Source organism: Brachyistius frenatus, unplaced genomic scaffold, assembly GCF_029030835.1.
Source record: "Brachyistius frenatus isolate BFR_SWC_R1_liver_20210118 unplaced genomic scaffold, ASM2903083v1 Contig_90, whole genome shotgun sequence".
Taxonomy (NCBI): Eukaryota; Metazoa; Chordata; class Actinopteri; family Embiotocidae; genus Brachyistius; species Brachyistius frenatus.
The window spans coordinates 204,880-225,630 of NW_027210689.1; the positions used below are offsets into that span (position 1 = coordinate 204,880).

Sequence of the window (20,751 nt, forward strand, 5' to 3'; positions counted from 1 at the left end):
CACTGACACAACTTTTATTTCATAAGCAGTGTAACCAAACCATTTGTCGGGCTTGAAACCCCATTAATGTATATGGACCGAGACACTGTAGGTATGACAGGGAGGAGCGCTCTCTCTCTCTCTCTCGTTCTCTCTTCCCTCCCTCTGTGTAAAATGCGGAAAGAGCTTGTACGACTTTTCCGGGAATTCGTGTGAGTAATGAGCTCAATGCTCACAGAGAAGCCGCGGTGGTTCTCACCGCGGCAGAGCAGGAGCCGCGTGATGCTCAGCGGCTTCGGCGAGGTGTGCGTTGGTCGCACCAACCAAGGCACACGTCGCCAAAGCCGCTGTGGAAAAGTCGGAAAAGCTGAAGCCGAAAATTCGTTTTATTAATGGGCTAGAATGGGCACACGTCGCCAAAGCCGCTGTGGAAAAATTGGAAAAGCTGAAGCCGAAAATTCACGTAGCTCACATAGAATGAAGAAGCCGCGGTGGTTCTCACGGCGGCAGAGCCGGAGCCGTGTGGTGCTCAGCGGCTTCGGCGAGGTGTGCGTTGGTCGCACCAACCAAGGCACACGTCGCCAAAGCCGCTGTGGAAAAGTCGGAAAAGCCGAAGCCGAAAATTCGTATTATTAATGGGCTAGACGCTCACATTCAATGAAGAAATCACCTTTACACCATCAAAATTCGTTGCACTCGAAAACCTTGGAAACGATGAACGGAGACGGAAATGCCACCGCCGACAGGCAGCACACCCCGCCGTCTGTCTCCCTTTCTTACGATCGCTACAGTCTTCAATTGAGCTACGAGGAGGCGCGCGGGATAGTTGTTACCATCTACGTTGATGGAGCGAGGCTTTGTGGGGTCCCTATCTCTACGCTGGTGGATATTGCTGCGACTTTCTACGCGAGACTGAACTCGTATATTCAGCTTGAATGACGAGGAGTGGAAGCGCGCAATCACTTTGGCACCATGGACGGTCCCGCGGACTGATCTCTCTCAAACAGCTCCAGATAAACCTCTGCACGGAGTGCACCTGCCATTCGACAGTGAAATACACTTCATCCGCGGAAGGACCTTCAACAACAAATACGACGCTGAAAAAGAGACATATTTTGGACTTGTGTTGTTCAAATGCTTTTAATAAATTCATGAAAATATTGCTGCCTCGTCAAACTTTGTCTCGAACAGAGTCCATGCAACCAGCAAATAATAAAATCCTTCTGCTTAACTGCGAGCGCACAGCACGGATAAGACAGAACTGAGCGTCCAGGGCAGTTTCAGTCTCCTGGTGATATCCAGCACCTGCAGAGTAGGAAATTCTTCAAAGCGACAGATGTGGCGAAGGAAATCAGTCAGTGTGGTGATTTTTTACTAACATCCAGTCCCTATTTACTTTAAAGAACACACAGCATAATCCCAGAAAAACTCAAGACAAATGCAGATATGGAGCGCTCAAATTCAGCTCCACTGCCCCTTTTACGCACGGACAACAGAAGGATTTATGTGGATACTGAAGATATAAGAGTTATCCCGATCAAATGACTAATTCAAAATAAAACAACCAGAACCCGGAAATAAAGTCTTAAGTCTAAAGCAATTAACTTTCCAAAACAACAGAGTGAAACACTGACACAACTTTTATTTCATAAGCAGTGTAACCAAACCATTTGTCGGGCTTGAAACCCCATTAATGTATATGGACCGAGACACTGTAGGTATGACAGGGAGGAGCGCTCTCTCTCTCTCTCTCTCTCTCTCTTCCCTCCCTCTTTGTAAAGTGCGGAAAGAGTTTGTCCGACTTTTCCGGGAATTCGTGTGAGTAATGAGCTCAATGCTCACAGAGAAGCCGCGGTGGTTCTCACGGCGGCAGAGCCGGAGCCGCGTGATGCTCAGCGGCTTCGGCGACGTGTGCGTTGGTCGCACCAACCAAGGCACACGTCGCCAAAGCCGCTGTGGAAAAATTGGAAAAGCTGAAGCCGAAAATTCGTATTATTAATGGGCTAGAATGGGCACACGTCGCCAAAGCCGCTGTGGAAAAATTGGAAAAGCTGAAGCCGAAAATTCACGTAGCTCACATAGAATGAAGAAGCCGCGGTGGTTCTCACGGCGGCAGAGCCGGAGCCGTGTGGTGCTCAGCGGCTTCGGCGAGGTGTGCGTTGGTCGCACCAACCAAGGCACACGTCGCCAAAGCCGCTGTGGAAAAGTCGGAAAAGCCGAAGCCGAAAATTCGTATTATTAATGGGCTAGACGCTCACATTCAATGAAGAAATCACCTTTACACCATCAAAATTCGTTGCACTCGAAAACCTTGGAAACGATGAACGGAGACGGAAATGCCACCGCCGACAGGCAGCACACCCCGCCGTCTGTCTCCCTTTCTTACGATCGCTACAGTCTTCAATTGAGCTACGAGGAGGCGCGCGGGATAGTTGTTACCATCTACGTTGATGGAGCGAGGCTTTGTGGGGTCCCTATCTCTACGCTGGTGGATATTGCTGCGACTTTCTACGCGAGACTGAACTCGTATATTCAGCTTGAATGACGAGGAGTGGAAGCGCGCAATCACTTTGGCACCATGGACGGTCCCGCGGACTGATCTCTCTCAAACAGCTCCAGATAAACCTCTGCACGGAGTGCACCTGCCATTCGACAGTGAAATACACTTCATCCGCGGAAGGACCTTCAACAACAAATACGACGCTGAAAAAGAGACATATTTTGGACTTGTGTTGTTCAAATGCTTTTAATAAATTCATGAAAATATTGCTGCCTCGTCAAACTTTGTCTCGAACAGAGTCCATGCAACCAGCAAATAATAAAATCCTTCTGCTTAACTGCGAGCGCACAGCACGGATAAGACAGAACTGAGCGTCCAGGGCAGTTTCAGTCTCCTGGTGATATCCAGCACCTGCAGAGTAGGAAATTCTTCAAAGCGACAGATGTGGCGAAGGAAATCAGTCAGTGTGGTGATTTTTACTAACATCCAGTCCCTATTTACTTTAAAGAACACACAGCATAATCCCAGAAAAACTCAAGACAAATGCAGATATGGAGCGCTCAAATTCAGCTCCACTGCCCCTTTTACGCACGGACAATACAAGGATTTATGTGGATACTGAAGATATAAGAGTTATCCCGATCAAATGACTAATTCAAAATAAAACAACCAAAACCAGGAAATAAAGTCTTAAGTTTAAAGTAATTAACTTTCCCCCAAAAAAAAGAGTGAAACACTGACACAACTTTTATTTCATAAGCAGTGTAACCAAACCATTTGTCGGGCTTGAAACCCCATTAATGTATATGGACCGAGACACTGTAGGTATGACAGGGAGGAGCGCTCTCTCTCTCTCTCTCTCTCTCTTCCCTCCCTCTGTGTAAAATGCGGAAAGAGTTTGTCCGACTTTTCCGGGAATTCGTGTGAGTAATGAGCTCAATGCTCACAGAGAAGCCGCGGTGGTTCTCACCGCGGCAGAGCAGGAGCCGCGTGATGCTCAGCGGCTTCGGCGAGGTGTGCGTTGGTCGCACCAACCAAGGCACACGTCGCCAAAGCCGCTGTGGAAAAGTCGGAAAAGCTGAAGCCGAAAATTCGTTTTATTAATGGGCTAGAATGGGCACACGTCGCCAAAGCCGCTGTGGAAAAATTGGAAAAGCTGAAGCCGAAAATTCACGTAGCTCACATAGAATGAAGAAGCCGCGGTGGTTCTCACGGCGGCAGAGCCGGAGCCGTGTGGTGCTCAGCGGCTTCGGCGAGGTGTGCGTTGGTCGCACCAACCAAGGCACACGTCGCCAAAGCCGCTGTGGAAAAGTCGGAAAAGCCGAAGCCGAAAATTCGTATTATTAATGGGCTAGACGCTCACATTCAATGAAGAAATCACCTTTACACCATCAAAATTCGTTGCACTCGAAAACCTTGGAAACGATGAACGGAGACGGAAATGCCACCGCCGACAGGCAGCACACCCCGCCGTCTGTCTCCCTTTCTTACGATCGCTACAGTCTTCAATTGAGCTACGAGGAGGCGCGCGGGATAGTTGTTACCATCTACGTTGATGGAGCGAGGCTTTGTGGGGTCCCTATCTCTACGCTGGTGGATATTGCTGCGACTTTCTACGCGAGACTGAACTCGTATATTCAGCTTGAATGACGAGGAGTGGAAGCGCGCAATCACTTTGGCACCATGGACGGTCCCGCGGACTGATCTCTCTCAAACAGCTCCAGATAAACCTCTGCACGGAGTGCACCTGCCATTCGACAGTGAAATACACTTCATCCGCGGAAGGACCTTCAACAACAAATACGACGCTGAAAAAGAGACATATTTTGGACTTGTGTTGTTCAAATGCTTTTAATAAATTCATGAAAATATTGCTGCCTCGTCAAACTTTGTCTCGAACAGAGTCCATGCAACCAGCAAATAATAAAATCCTTCTGCTTAACTGCGAGCGCACAGCACGGATAAGACAGAACTGAGCGTCCAGGGCAGTTTCAGTCTCCTGGTGATATCCAGCACCTGCAGAGTAGGAAATTCTTCAAAGCGACAGATGTGGCGAAGGAAATCAGTCAGTGTGGTGATTTTTTACTAACATCCAGTCCCTATTTACTTTAAAGAACACACAGCATAATCCCAGAAAAACTCAAGACAAATGCAGATATGGAGCGCTCAAATTCAGCTCCACTGCCCCTTTTACGCACGGACAATACAAGGATTTATGTGGATACTGAAGATATAAGAGTTATCCCGATCAAATGACTAATTCAAAATAAAACAACCAAAACCAGGAAATAAAGTCTTAAGTCTAAAGTAATTAACTTCCCCCCAAAAAAGAGTGAAACACTGACACAACTTTTATTTCATAAGCAGTGTAACCAAACCATTTGTCGGGCTTGAAACCCCATTAATGTATATGGACCGAGACACTGTAGGTATGACAGGGAGGAGCGCTCTCTCTCTCTCTCTCTCTCTCTCTCTCTCTTCCCTCCCTCTTTGTAAAGTGCGGAAAGAGTTTGTCCGACTTTTCCGGGAATTCGTGTGAGTAATGAGCTCAATGCTCACAGAGAAGCCGCGGTGGTTCTCACCGCGGCAGAGCAGGAGCCGCGTGATGCTCAGCGGCTTCGGCGAGGTGTGCGTTGGTCGCACCAACCAAGGCACACGTCGCCAAAGCCGCTGTGGAAAAGTCGGAAAAGCTGAAGCCGAAAATTCGTTTTATTAATGGGCTAGAATGGGCACACGTCGCCAAAGCCGGTGGAAAAATTGGAAAAGCTGAAGCCGAAAATTCACGTAGCTCACATAGAATGAAGAAGCCGCGGTGGTTCTCACGGCGGCAGAGCCGGAGCCGTGTGGTGCTCAGCGGCTTCGGCGAGGTGTGCGTTGGTCGCACCAACCAAGGCACACGTCGCCAAAGCCGCTGTGGAAAAGTCGGAAAAGCCGAAGCCGAAAATTCGTATTATTAATGGGCTAGACGCTCACATTCAATGAAGAAATCACCTTTACACCATCAAAATTCGTTGCACTCGAAAACCTTGGAAACGATGAACGGAGACGGAAATGCCACCGCCGACAGGCAGCACACCCCGCCGTCTGTCTCCCTTTCTTACGATCGCTACAGTCTTCAATTGAGCTACGAGGAGGCGCGCGGGATAGTTGTTACCATCTACGTTGATGGAGCGAGGCTTTGTGGGGTCCCTATCTCTACGCTGGTGGATATTGCTGCGACTTTCTACGCGAGACTGAACTCGTATATTCAGCTTGAATGACGAGGAGTGGAAGCGCGCAATCACTTTGGCACCATGGACGGTCCCGCGGACTGATCTCTCTCAAACAGCTCCAGATAAACCTCTGCACGGAGTGCACCTGCCATTCGACAGTGAAATACACTTCATCCGCGGAAGGACCTTCAACAACAAATACGACGCTGAAAAAGAGACATATTTTGGACTTGTGTTGTTCAAATGCTTTTAATAAATTCATGAAAATATTGCTGCCTCGTCAAACTTTGTCTCGAACAGAGTCCATGCAACCAGCAAATAATAAAATCCTTCTGCTTAACTGCGAGCGCACAGCACGGATAAGACAGAACTGAGCGTCCAGGGCAGTTTCAGTCTCCTGGTGATATCCAGCACCTGCAGAGTAGGAAATTCTTCAAAGCGACAGATGTGGCGAAGGAAATCAGTCAGTGTGGTGATTTTTACTAACATCCAGTCCCTATTTACTTTAAAGAACACACAGCATAATCCCAGAAAAACTCAAGACAAATGCAGATATGGAGCGCTCAAATTCAGCTCCACTGCCCCTTTTACGCACGGACAATACAAGGATTTATGTGGATACTGAAGATATAAGAGTTATCCCGATCAAATGACTAATTCAAAATAAAACAACCAAAACCAGGAAATAAAGTCTTAAGTCTAAAGTAATTAACTTCCCCCCAAAAAAGAGTGAAACACTGACACAACTTTTATTTCATAAGCAGTGTAACCAAACCATTTGTCGGGCTTGAAACCCCATTAATGTATATGGACCGAGACACTGTAGGTATGACAGGGAGGAGCGCTCTCTCTCTCTCTCTCTCTCTCTCTCTCTTCCCTCCCTCTGTGTAAAATGCGGAAAGAGCTTGTACGACTTTTCCGGGAATTCGTGTGAGTAATGAGCTCAATGCTCACAGAGAAGCCGCGGTGGTTCTCACCGCGGCAGAGCAGGAGCCGCGTGATGCTCAGCGGCTTCGGCGAGGTGTGCGTTGGTCGCACCAACCAAGGCACACGTCGCCAAAGCCGCTGTGGAAAAGTCGGAAAAGCTGAAGCCGAAAATTCGTTTTATTAATGGGCTAGAATGGGCACACGTCGCCAAAGCCGCTGTGGAAAAATTGGAAAAGCTGAAGCCGAAAATTCACGTAGCTCACATAGAATGAAGAAGCCGCGGTGGTTCTCACGGCGGCAGAGCCGGAGCCGTGTGGTGCTCAGCGGCTTCGGCGAGGTGTGCGTTGGTCGCACCAACCAAGGCACACGTCGCCAAAGCCGCTGTGGAAAAGTCGGAAAAGCCGAAGCCGAAAATTCGTATTATTAATGGGCTAGACGCTCACATTCAATGAAGAAATCACCTTTACACCATCAAAATTCGTTGCACTCGAAAACCTTGGAAACGATGAACGGAGACGGAAATGCCACCGCCGACAGGCAGCACACCCCGCCGTCTGTCTCCCTTTCTTACGATCGCTACAGTCTTCAATTGAGCTACGAGGAGGCGCGCGGGATAGTTGTTACCATCTACGTTGATGGAGCGAGGCTTTGTGGGGTCCCTATCTCTACGCTGGTGGATATTGCTGCGACTTTCTACGCGAGACTGAACTCGTATATTCAGCTTGAATGACGAGGAGTGGAAGCGCGCAATCACTTTGGCACCATGGACGGTCCCGCGGACTGATCTCTCTCAAACAGCTCCAGATAAACCTCTGCACGGAGTGCACCTGCCATTCGACAGTGAAATACACTTCATCCGCGGAAGGACCTTCAACAACAAATACGACGCTGAAAAAGAGACATATTTTGGACTTGTGTTGTTCAAATGCTTTTAATAAATTCATGAAAATATTGCTGCCTCGTCAAACTTTGTCTCGAACAGAGTCCATGAAATCAGCAAATAATAAAATCCTTCTGCTTAACTGCGAGCGCACAGCACGGATAAGACAGAACTGAGCGTCCAGGGCAGTTTCAGTCTCCTGGTGATATCCAGCACCTGCAGAGTAGGAAATTCTTCAAAGCGACAGATGTGGCGAAGGAAATCAGTCAGTGTGGTGATTTTTTACTAACATCCAGTCTCTATTTACTTTAAAGAACACACAGCATAATCCCAGAAAAACTCAAGACAAATGCAGATATGGAGCGCTCAAATTCAGCTCCACTGCCCCTTTTACGCACGGACAATACAAGGATTTATGTGGATACTGAAGATATAAGAGTTATCCCGATCAAATGACTAATTCAAAATAAAACAACCAAAACCAGGAAATAAAGTCTTAAGTTTAAAGTAATTAACTTTCCAAAACAACAGAGTGAAACACTGACACAACTTTTATTTCATAAGCAGTGTAACCAAACCATTTGTCGGGCTTGAAACCCCATTAATGTATATGGACCGAGACACTGTAGGTATGACAGGGAGGAGCGCTCTCTCTCTCTCTCTCTCTCTCTCTTCCCTCCCTCTTTGTAAAGTGCGGAAAGAGTTTGTCCGACTTTTCCGGGAATTCGTGTGAGTAATGAGCTCAATGCTCACAGAGAAGCCGCGGTGGTTCTCACCGCGGCAGAGCAGGAGCCGCGTGATGCTCAGCGGCTTCGGCGAGGTGTGTGTTGGTCGCACCAACCAAGGCACACGTCGCCAAAGCCGCTGTGGAAAAGTCGGAAAAGCTGAAGCCGAAAATTCGTATTATTAATGGGCTAGAATGGGCACACGTCGCCAAAGCCGCTGTGGAAAAATTGGAAAAGCTGAAGCCGAAAATTCACATAGTTCACATAGAATGAAGAAGCCGCGGTGGTTCTCACGGCGGCAGAGCCGGAGCCGTGTGGTGCTCAGCGGCTTCGGCGAGGTGTGCGTTGGTCGCACCAACCAAGGCACACGTCGCCAAAGCCGCTGTGGAAAAGTCGGAAAAGCCGAAGCCGAAAATTCGTATTATTAATGGGCTAGACGCTCACATTCAATGAAGAAATCACCTTTACACCATCAAAATTCGTTGCACTCGAAAACCTTGGAAACGATGAACGGAGACGGAAATGCCACCGCCGACAGGCAGCACACCCCGCCGTCTGTCTCCCTTTCTTACGATCGCTACAGTCTTCAATTGAGCTACGAGGAGGCGCGCGGGATAGTTGTTACCATCTACGTTGATGGAGCGAGGCTTTGTGGGGTCCCTATCTCTACGCTGGTGGATATTGCTGCGACTTTCTACGCGAGACTGAACTCGTATATTCAGCTTGAATGACGAGGAGTGGAAGCGCGCAATCACTTTGGAACCATGGACGGTCCCGCGGACTGATCTCTCTCAAACAGCTCCAGATAAACCTCTGCACGGAGTGCACCTGCCATTCGACAGTCAAATACACTTCATCCGCGGAAGGACCTTCAACAACAAATACGACGCTGAAAAAGAGACATATTTTGGACTTGTGTTGTTCAAATGCTTTTAATAAATTCATGAAAATATTGCTGCCTCGTCAAACTTTGTCTCGAACAGACTCCATGAAATCAGCAAATAATAAAATCCTTCTGCTTAACTGCGAGCGCACAGCACGGATAAGACAGGTAGACCTGAACCAACCCTTAGTTATGCTGTTATAGACCGAGGCTGCTGGGGGACTTCGTTACATGCTGAGCTTCTTTTCTTTCCTCCTACTCTTTAACTGACTCATACCTCACCATCCTTTTCTCTCCCATAGTTTCTTCTTATTGTCTGTTGTCTCCATTCAGTTCCCTCGCTCACGTAGTTTCTCTTCTTTCTTTTGCAGATGTCCCGTCATGGAGCTGCATGTCTCGGCCCTGCGCTTGTCGTCTCCACCAACAGTTCTTCTCTTCTATCTCTATGCTGTCCTTTTCTCTCTCTGCTCTCCTCTTACCCCAACCGGTCGAGGCAGATGGCCGCCCACCTCTGAACCTGGTTCTGTCGGAGGTTTCTTTCTGTTAAGAAGGAGTTTTTCCTTCCCTCTGTTGGAGGTTTTTCTCCCTTAAAGAGGAGGGGTTTTTTTCCCTCCTAGCTTATGTGGGAATTGTTGAATTGTTGGGTTTCTCTGTATGATATTGTAAAGTCTTGCTGTAAAGACTTTAACGTGTTAAGTGCCATGAAATAACCTATGTTGTGATTTGGCGCTATATAAATAAAGTTGAATTGAATTGAATTGAATTCAGGTATATGGACCAAGACAGTGTAAGTGTGACAGGGAGGAGTGCTCTCTCTGGCTCTCTTGCTCTCTCACAAGAGATTCAAAAACACATTTTTACGCGCTGTTAAAATTCTCTCAATAAATTCATTTCTGCTGTTTTCTTGTGTCGGGATGTGATTAGTGGGATGAGGAACCGGTGTGTCAACCTTCAGATGGTAATCAGCTGGATTGTCCTCAGCTGTGCAGGCTGATCAGGGGTGTAGCCATGGGAGGTGTCTGGAGGCGGGCAGAGGAGGACACAGAACAGAACACGAAGCACATGGCAAACACCAACAAACAGGGGAATGACAGAACACATCAGGAGAGGATAGCAGGGACCAAAAGGTTAACAAACACAAGGTCAGACAGGGATCCTGACAGTTACCCCCCCCCCAACAGGAGCCTCTCGGCAACTTGACTGAACCGGGTGGGAGGAGGGGGTCGGGAGGAGGGACGGAGGACCACAACAACAGAGGACAACGAGTAAGGAAACTTGGGTGGATGGAGTGGCTGAACTGCACTGGTGGACAGCCCTGGAGCCAGACAGACAGGCAAGCATCACTCCGGAGGACGGTCTTAAGACAGGATGGACTTGAGGAACCGCTCCGGAGGACGGCCATGGGGCAGGACACACTTGAGTGACCGCTCCAGAGGACGGCCATGAGGCAGGACAGACCTGAGGAACCTCTCTGGAGGACGACCACGAGGCAGGCCAGACTTAAGTGACTGCTCCGGAGGACGGCCATGAGGTAAGACAGACTTGAGTGACTGCTCCGGAGGACGGCCATGAGGCAGGACAGACTTGAGTGACTGCTCCAGAGGATGGCCATGAGGCAGGACAGACCTGAGGAACCTTTCTGGAGGGCAGTCTTGAGGCACGACGGATTTGAAGGACCGCTTCGGAGGATGGCCATGGGGCAGGACACACTTGAGTGACCTCTCCAGAGGACGGCCATGAGGCAGGACAGACCTGAGGAACCTTTCTGGAGGGCAGTCTCGAGGCACGACGGATTTGAGGGACCTCTCAGGAGGACGACCTTGAGGCAGTATGGACCTGAGGAACCTTTCTGGAGGGCTGTCTCGAGGCAGTACAGACTTGAGGGACCTCTCAGGAGGACAACCTTGAGACAGTATGGACTTGAGTTTCCTCTCCAGAGGATGTCCCTGTGGCAGAAAAGGGAGTCGACCACGAAGGCCGAGAGTCACTGGGAGGATGGTAGGAAACCAACGGCGTATATTCCCTCGGAGGCCGGAAGGGGAGCGTCGGCAAAGGTGGGACCCGTCTAGGCGCTGAACAGGAAGGCGTCGGTGGCGAATGTGGAACCCTCCCGGACGCTGAGCTGGAGGACGGCGAAGGCGGAATACCTCCAGACGCCGAACTGGAGGCATGGCGTCGACACAGCCGGAGGCAGGAGTGGGAGGGACTGTGTCGACGACCCGGCCGGAAGCTCGTTGCCTGGCGTCGGCGACCTGTCCGGAAACAGGAACAGGAGGGACGGCGTCATCGACCCGGCCGGAAGCTATTGTCCCGGCGTTGGCGATTTGCCCCTCAATCTGTAGAGAACCTGGTTTCTCATATCATAACCTAAACATAACCCCAACCTACAGTATTCTTGAATTGGAACTTGAAAGGATACATGTTGGTCTTTGGATAGGATGACTGGATGTTTTGTCTCTTCAGGCATGGCGGCCTTACTCAATGTCCCTCAAACTCTAAGCAATCCATCTTCCAGAATGTTTAAAAAAAAAAATAATAATAATAAAAAAATCTCTAGATCAGTCATGAGTAAAGAATTAAGACCTACAGTGCATCGGGAAAGTATTCACAGCGCTTCACTTTTTCCACATTTTGTTATGTTACAGCGTTATTCCAAAATGGATTAAATTCATTTTTTTCCTAAAAATTCTACACCCCCCCATAATGACAAATTTAAAAAAAGTTGTTTAAAATTTGCGCAAATCTATTAACAATAAAGAAAAAGTGAAGCGCTGTGAATACTTTCCAGATTCACTTTATCTTAATATTTGAACTCTTGATCAGTAATTTGTTTGTGTTTTAATTCCATTCTCTGTTCAGCAGAGATTTTCTTCCCATATATGGTCATTTAACAATTCTTTTCAACACAATAAAAAAAACAATGGACTATTTGAAACGGTAGTTTGGCTAGACATGTCCCACAATTACTGACCAAGAATCCAAGGAAAACAAAGTTTGATTTTAGACCTCAGTTTCAGGAGTTAAAATAAAGTTGTTTACAGCCACATAGTGGTGCCATCTACAACAAAAAACTGAGGTTGGTCTTTGAGGAAGTCCATGTTGTTACTTTCCACCAAATATCCATCAAGTAATTTGTTCATTTTGATCTGGGCAAACAATACACATGATCAAATAGATAACCTCTGTTCATATTGTTCATTCACGTTTTACTCGATGGATGTGGAAGTCGAATTTTGCAGTCGTTACTTTTTATTAATCTTCTGAACTTATTTATTTCCTGAATAAATATAAAAAGAAGCTGGTTGACTAAAGTAGTGTAATGCTTCGTTTTAATAATCAGTAATCTCAGGTTTATTTTTGTTGTTAATTTTAATGAGGTAATATTTCAGTTGTCATTGATTAAATCACAGTAGATTTCACAGTGTTGTTTTGACAGAATCTCACTTAAATGCATTTCCTGCCCTAATGCGCCACCTAGTGTCCAAACATAAAAACAACATGTTTTGTGCATATGGTCAGGGGCGTATTAAATAAACAGGGGAAAAAACAACTACATTATGGCTCCAGCAGGATGTGTTTTTTTAAACATGATAATTCTGCAGTAAGCTGTTGGCTTTTGTGACATATTGTTCATTTCACTGAAATCCCTCCTATTTAATTAAACTCCAATTCTTTGTGTTTAAACATGTTTAAACACCTGAATTTTATTTAACGGAGTCTGTTACGATTGATGACAATGAAAATTGTTTGTGGAGAAGAAAAAATGGTACAATAATGATTCAAAGCAAAATATTTGTTTATATCTTATCAATAATTTTGTAAAAATAAATAAGACTATGGTCTTTTTTATACCTGGATAGAGATGCAATCTATTTACAACGTACCTCTAGCAGAGATGTTCGCATCATTTTATCAGCTGACAGTTAAAGTTTTGATCACTGTGCAGGAATATGGAGATTTTTGTTATTTTTTTTTCTTGGTTCTTATGAGCAAAGACTGCTGGAAAGCATTTGATGTAAATGATGAAAATATAATAAGTGATGCTTGCTAGCTGAATCCCAAAGTAAGACTTGTCTTGGGCAGACATTTTAACTCGTGTGCTTTACTTATATTAACCAGGACATTCCAAAGATCAAGTGGTGCCCTCGTACGAGGAAGTTTCTCTCCAAACTATAAGCGCCAAATGAAACCAGAGTCCAAATCGATGCACAACTAATCCAGGTCAAGAAACTGCAGCTGTGGTAATAGTACTACTTAGTTTATGCTGTCTGACGCGGAAGCAAAATTCTAAATCAGGGCTCATGTTTGTGCTGTTAATAGTTTCAGGTAAATGGCACCTGTCTTAACCCATTTAATCTCACATCAAACTCTATCGCTGAAAATGCAATTTTAACCTCAATGTGATTGCTGCCACACAAGTTTCCTTGTTAAAGCCTGCTAAATGAGGAAATTAAAGACAGATTCTTATTCACTTTTTACCAGAAATGTGTTGCTTGGTCTTACCCTTCAAAACTTCTGTAAAACAGCACAAATTTTTACAACCAATTCAAAAACTCACCAGAATCCACAAATCCTTGATTTAGAAATCTGGATTTTATTTTAAAATCAATCATCTTACAACATACAAACCAATAATGAATCACTTCTATTGCATTTTTACAAGCTGGGTCATGGCAAAAACATTCACAGTTATGCTTCCTGTCTCCAACACTGATACCAGCTTTTGTTTCATTATCACAGTGAACGCACCTGTCATGTAACTCCTCGTTAACTGGCCATGTGTTGAAGGCACAACAATCACTGGTGAAGGAAACGGCGTGAGAAGCTGGTTTTAGAAGTGTAGATGATATATATTTTAATAAAAGTCATCTCTATGTTTAAATGTAGTAAAAATAGACTTGTTATTATTCTGATTGCATGAAACCTGACAGTTGTTAACTGTCTTCAGTCATGAGTCATTACAGCACAGATACAGGCAGGCAGTAGAAAGACTCCAGTGATTAAAGTGATCCCTCTGAGGATTTTGTCACATGTAGTTAGGCGCTTGTAGATTTTATTCTGCAGTAGAGGATCATTGACACGGCCATGGCACATATCTGAGGAGAACATACATATCAGTCAAACATGCAATTCAAAGGTAAAGTGAGAAACTGTTCACAAAAGAGAAGTTTTAGCCTCTTTGTGATACAAATGAGCCTAATCTAAAATTAGTGTCATACCTCCAGAGCTGCAATCCCGAGCGCCACTCCCACGATAACTACAGTGTTTTCATCAATCAGATATTTGATCTTTAGGAAGCAACCATTGATTGTCTGAGGAAAATATAGAGGTAAGACAAACATTTATTATTCATAGATAATTGTTTTGGATCATGCACATGGATGTTTTAATTGTTTGTACTATACTTGCAAAGTCCATACCGTGACATTGTCAACCACTGTTTGATTACATGGACTGTGAGTGTCCGGGCAGCACTGTGGTGGGTATTTCATTTTGTTGTTCATGTAATATGGAGAGTTGATGAAGTCGGACGAGTTGTAGAATCCACAACATTTTAACTAGTGTTGACACAAAGAGAGTATATGTTACAAAACAAGCGGCATGAGACAGGTCACATTTTCCATTTGTTCAGAAGAATAATGTACCGTGCTCATTGTAGTGTTCCACAGGCCAGTGATGTCAGGATTTGTCCCGTAGTCGTTCTTGATGTTTTCAACTGCTGCTTTGCCAAGCTTGGAAAACAAATCATCTGCCTAACATGCAAGCACAGAGAAGAATTTGCATCCAGGTACCAAAGGTTAACAAATATCATAATAATCTGGCAACTAGTATCCTGTGTCAACAAGTCCTTTAATAACTTACCAGTGGTCTGAATACCAAAATCACCACTGCTCCTGCAACCTCTGCGATGAAGACCAGCAACACTATGATAAAAAACTAGGGAAAGGATGGGAGAGTCAGGCATTTTATTGAAATGGACCTGCTTAAAATAACATTTGCAACAGAAAAAGTTTGACTCTTTGAAAATAAAAGTGGTAACACTCTTCTCATTTAATTAATCTCAAGAAATAAAGTAAGAGTATGCCCCAAAATGTAAAAACTTTTATTTAACTCTGGTAAAATAGCAAAGAACAACCTACCAGCAGCAGCATACACTGGCTCTCCTTGACGGCTCCACAGCAGCCGAGAAAGCCGATGACGACCAGCAGAGCCCCGAGTGCAATCAACAGGTAGCCAACATTGAGCACTTGATTGAGTGCTGTCGGGGCGTTTTCAATTTTGCCAAGGAAGTTGAGGATGGATCCGCTGTCCACCTTTATCCAGACCCCAACACCCAGAATGGCAGCACCAGCCAACTGTGTGTGTGTGTGTGTGTGTGTGTGTGTGTGTGTGTGTGGGGGGGGGGGTTAGAGGTTAGCCTATTTTAGACCTTGAATATCTAGATATCGCTGCCTCTGCTGCTTGCAATTTCCTTTTCTTTTTTATCCGATTTTCTCGAGTCTAACAATGTTTCAGAAGTGCAACAGTACACTGCTGAAGCTTCCATTTACAAAATATACATTTTCTATTCAAATTCTTCAAGTGCTTCATTTGCATATTTGTGTTGATCATTCATGCTGCAAATCCTATTTTGAATTGTTTGGAATTAAATATTACAAGTCTTGACTTACAAAAATAATGCCATTGAAGACAAACATCATGCCTTTTAGAAATCCAAAGCATCCCATGTTTGCGTCTGTTTGTTCACCTAAAACGGAAAAATTAGACAGAATAAAGATACTGGTCAACATTAGTGATGTTTATTGTGAATTCTTTTTTTTAAATTAAATTCTGGGATGACAGATATGACAGTGCTACTACTGAAAGCCATCACAGCAGACTTGTTAGTGTCAGCGCTGCCTTCCTGATATGTGCAGTGGTCCTCATGAAGATTTTACTTTTGTCTGTTTTAATACTTAAATGTATTCTCAATGCCACGTATACCAGTTTTGTACACACACGAGTCATCTGTGTGCACATCTTGCTGATGTGTTGCGTTACAATTCTCCTCTGTTTCACTACATCGTTACACCATGCTTATTAGGTGATACTCTGTGAGGTGGGAGAAGGCAGGTGAGGGGAAAACACCTGCTACATTCCCTTCTCCTCACCTTTTACCCTCTGTAAGCTTAATAACTCATCTTTCAGACACACTTGGAGTGACATGAGCCTTTCATTCACTCTAAGTGCATTTACAATACACACATCACCTTGGAACATGGGTGAGGCCATTTACTTTAGCATTAATGGGGGAAAAAAAGAGTCAACGATTGAGGAAGTACTTCACTGTGTGTCCTGGAAAGTTTTTTTTCACTGCACAAACACAAACTGGTATGGAAATGAGAAAGGGAACAAAACTGCTGATTTACAGATCAACAGGAAGTGTTTCTTCTATTTTTTGCAGCAACATTTTAAACACTTTGCTATAATACTTAAAATCATAAACCTGAAGATGATGTGGGGCCTTACATCAGCCTAAATGCTGTATATTAAAAAAATAAAGACTCTAGAGTGTGTATTTGCATTGAAAATGATGTAGCCAGTCGGCAGGCTAATACATGAGATCAAGTACTCTGGGATGAGTTGGTGGTGAACTGAGATACTTGAGAGACCATTAACTAGCCTACCTCAATGTTGGCCAAAGTGTACACAGTATTCTGTCAATGTGTTTTCTAAATGTTCTCACATAAATGCATAAATACATCTTTCCTTATCACCTGTCAAACACAGAAACACATATAACTCCATCTATCCCTATCTCTGAACCACCCCCCCCCTTTTTTTTTTTTTTACACTCCCTACCATCAACTTCAAGATTGTCACTTTTAGATCTGTGTGTGTGTGTGTGTGTGTGTGTGTGTGTGTGTGTGTGTGTGTGTGTGTGTGTGTGTGTGTGTGTGTGTAGACCACCCAGCAGGGGAACAGTGGCCTTTGTGCGGCGTGACAAAACAGACAAATTGTTATGCCCAGTGACAATGACTGAGCAGAACCCTATTGTGTGTAGCAACTGGCTGCTTTCTTAGAACTGGAATCTCCCCTGCGGCCTCTTCTCTCTATTATTTCTTTCACACCTACTGCTCCATGACAGCCTTTGTGGTTAGTTTGAGACTTAAATTAACTGAAAGCAGGAAATGTTTTGTCAGATCGTTTTGCCTTCCTGCTGTGTCAGAGTAAAGCTGGTCATCATCAAGTTAATCATACATTCAGGGGGCTGGGATGCTGTCCGAAACACGAGTGGTTGTCTTGACTCCCCCAAACCCTTGCTGTCGTTTCACTTCCTCGGAGTCAGTAACTTCACTCTGACACTGAAGAGTTTGCCTGGTGATGTATTAACAAGCTAGAGCCACTTGCAAATCTCAAAATGCCCCAGCAATGACTGAAAAAGGACCCACTGGCAACGTTTACATGTTCTGATGTCTAAAATCAAAAAAACAAAGCTGGTGCTTGGATGTGATATGTTAAACACTTTACTGTATAAATGTTAGCAGACATGCGGTTGATATTTGCTTGTCTTATATCAACCAAACCTCCAGTTTATCTCTCTGACATACTTTAATCAAAAACACAGACAAATCTCATAGGACGCCATTGAGCGGAATAATTGCAGGCAGGTCTCAGGAGACAAAGGATCATTGTTGGATGGATCGCTCTTGTTTGCATGCCACTTGAAAAATAACAAGACCTGAAACTCACAAGGAGAAGCCCTCATATAACTTTAAATCACAATTAGTCAACATTAAGTTATTCTGTGGCTTACCTCTCACAGGAGATATCCGAGGGCGTGCTCTGAGGCTCGGTCACTGTTTGGAGCCTCTGCCTTCAACTACTGTGATTGAGGCTGTTGCTGTGGGAGCACACTGATTATCACAGGAGTATATTATTCTTCTGTCCTTGGAAAATGACCCACAAAGTACTCTCTATGTCTCTCTTCCTGTGGCGTTGTCACCCTGTAACACATAAAAGAGCTTGTGAAGGACTTTTCCAGCGTTCTACTCTCATTTTAATGCTCCCTCTGGTTATCAGTGCTACAAGGGAGGGGGAGTGACTGGGTGTGACCAAAGCAGCTGAGTAACAACACATCACCATGGAGCTAGCTTTGTTTCTCCTGAGGGAGGGGGAGAGAGGGAAGGTCACCTGTATAACACACATTCTGTATGTTCCTGTTTCAAGGTGTTAATTTGAACACAGTTTGTAAATATGGATAAATCATGTGACTTCTTGTGATTGTAACAAGTTGTAATTAATGACCACATAGTGGTCTCAAACTTTCCCTGCCATGGCATGTTACTGAAAAAAGTTGTACACAAAAATTGGACAGTAGTTTTCTATCTGCAGAGGACTGTAACAGCAATTTGACAAAACGAATGAAAAGCAAAACTTCTCCACCAAGTTAACACAGTCGTAGCATTTAGAAGAAAAAGACGGCAAATACAGAATGCACATGCAAAAACAAAGTAAGATGCAAATATAGAAAACATTACCTGATACAAAAATCATGCAAATAGGACAGACTGCAGCAGAAATGTCTCCACGGGAGCACTAAAAAGGGATGGACACAGCAGGGACAGTACTCTGCTGTATGACCTTTTTTCCACCTGCCCCTCAGAGTTTTAATCCAAACTTTCTGACATTTTATCTGATTTAGTGCTTTGAACAGAAAATGCTCTCTCCTATATAACTTTTCTAATATCCACAATATCCTTCTTGTAAAATCTACAACATTAAAAACCCTTCTCCATATGTAAATCCCTTACTGACCAAGCTCATGGTCATTAAAGGATCATCATGTTTCAAAGACCTTTAAAGTATCATATACAAATACAACACTTCACTTCCAGGACAAGACTCCTTCCTGGAGCTTCCAAAGGTATACTACAGGGTAGATCCTTTATCTTTCAGGCTCCTCTCCTGGGAAACCAGCTCCCAGTTTTGGTTTAGGAGGCAGATACCCTCTGATAACTCCGTCTTAGCCTCAGATAAGACGAGGTTTCAAATATTCCTTATACTAAAGTTTATAGTTCTCTCAGGTGTCCCCTGAACCATCCCTTAGCTGCTGGAGGCTGCTGGGGGACGTCCCGCTGAGCACTTTTCCTCCTCTCTTTCACTCTCCATGCATATGCCACAATTGCGTGTCATTAATCTTTTCATCCTCCTTCCATAATTTGTGCTTTTTCTTCCTTTCTCTCGCTCCCTGCACCTTTCTGCAGGTATCTCTGGTTCTGGACTGCCTGTTACTGATCTGCAGTTACTGGCCACATCAGCCTGCCCAGTGTTGCTCAACGCCCATTATTATTACTTTTTAAAAAATTATGATTGTTATTATTTCTTGTATGTGTTTTTCAGTGAACTAGTTTAACAGCATTCATGTACAATTTGGTTTACACAACTGTTTGTGGTGATTAAAACCCACAATAGGGAAAAACTTTTGTTAAAGCTCCTTAAAGGAGCGCATGATTAAAAAAATTCAACATACTTTGCCTAATTTGTCTAATAACAATTGAATAACCTGCACGAGTTACTCTGCTTTGTCTATAAAGCTGTAAATAATCCTGGTATAGCGGAGTTATTTTGGGCTTTGATCTCAACTTTACAAGTCATATTAGTAACATGTGTAAAGCAACTTTTTATAACTTAAAAAAACAAATTGGAAATGAAATGATCCATATTACAAGCTGTATCAGAGAACCTGGCTTAGTCATCCATCTCAAATAGGTCAGGCAACCATTAGTGTATCACTGTCTCACATTTTTCACACAGAATGGCACAGTAGGGTAATACAAGATGTTTGCCTTGATGACGTGTTGGAGGCATGCTGGTTTACATGAGCCACTGTACAATACAATGCTCTCTTTGAAAATGATCCAAACAACAGAGAGGCTCCTGCTCATTCAGAACACAGCTTCATGTGTACACATGATCCTTCAGTTGGACACTACATCACTAGGTTTTTCTAAATTAATGGTAAACTGGTTTATCGGTGGGTTGAATGCTCCTCAGACTTTGGCCTTATATTTCCTTCCATTAAAACCATGCAGAGTGAAAGAAATTACTAACTCAAATGGAACAACAAGGAAGAATAGATGATTTCCAAGAGGAAAATGTTGCCATGGCATTTAAATAGCTGATGATAATACTTGTGGAAAATCCCTACTTGAAGGGAAAATATTCAAATCGATAATCAATCCATTTATGCTCACTAGATATTTCTCTCTTACAATTACGAATTTAAGTCCTGATCACCTCATCTCATCTTTATGTGACCTGACAAAGTTTAATGTTCCCATGCTAAACCTTGTATTTAAACATCCTGAAACCACTAACACGTCCAACATTAATTCATCTGACTAAAAGGGTCCAGAATCTGTGAAGCGATTGTACGACGAGGTGTCATGACACTTATGCTTTTCATACTATTTATGCACACCCACACTTGGTCACAAATGCAAACACACACCCTAGTGCGTTATGCAAGAAGCAAAACACACTGTATATTATTGACCACTTCTGTCAAACAAATGTCTTTAAGAAAAAGAAAGGTACAATATAAATATGAGTCAGATTTACATATTATAGTAATTTACCAGTTAAGAAAACTGACGGGAGAG

General features: G+C 44.3%; 1 protein-coding gene across 2 annotated transcripts; it reads right to left on the reverse strand.

The window, feature by feature from the left end:
- Positions 1 to 13,690: 13,690 nt before the first annotated feature.
- Positions 13,691 to 18,278, reverse strand: tspan34b (tetraspanin 34b). 2 transcript variants are annotated; one of them, XM_069710112.1, is made up of 8 exons: positions 17,904 to 18,278; positions 15,778 to 15,854; positions 15,247 to 15,462; positions 14,969 to 15,043; positions 14,752 to 14,859; positions 14,527 to 14,664; positions 14,326 to 14,418; positions 13,691 to 14,202 (listed from the first exon to the last, which is right to left on the reverse strand). In XM_069710112.1, the coding sequence occupies exons 2-8, from the start codon at positions 15,832 to 15,834 to the stop codon at positions 14,143 to 14,145; spliced, it is 747 nt and encodes a 248-aa protein (XP_069566213.1). In that variant the 5' UTR covers positions 15,835 to 15,854; positions 17,904 to 18,278; the 3' UTR covers positions 13,691 to 14,142. The 2 variants fall into 2 exon arrangements, with proteins under 2 accessions (XP_069566213.1, XP_069566212.1); XM_069710111.1 differs by lacking the exon at positions 17,904 to 18,278 and having other exon boundaries at positions 15,778 to 16,505.
- Between the last annotated feature and the right edge of the window lie 2,473 nt (positions 18,279 to 20,751).

Excerpts from the sequence above, each read along its gene's own strand:
- tspan34b (XM_069710111.1), bottom strand. The coding sequence starts at position 15,897 with ATGTTGACCAGTATCTTTATTCTGTCTAATTTTTCCGTTTTAGGTGAA. Across the intron at positions 14,860-14,968 it reads TTTTGGTATTCAGACCACTG|GCAGATGATTTGTTTTCCAA; the intron begins GTAAGTTATTAA and ends CTTGCATGTTAG. Across the intron at positions 14,665-14,751 it reads GGAACACTACAATGAGCACG|TTAAAATGTTGTGGATTCTA; the intron begins GTACATTATTCT and ends TGTCAACACTAG.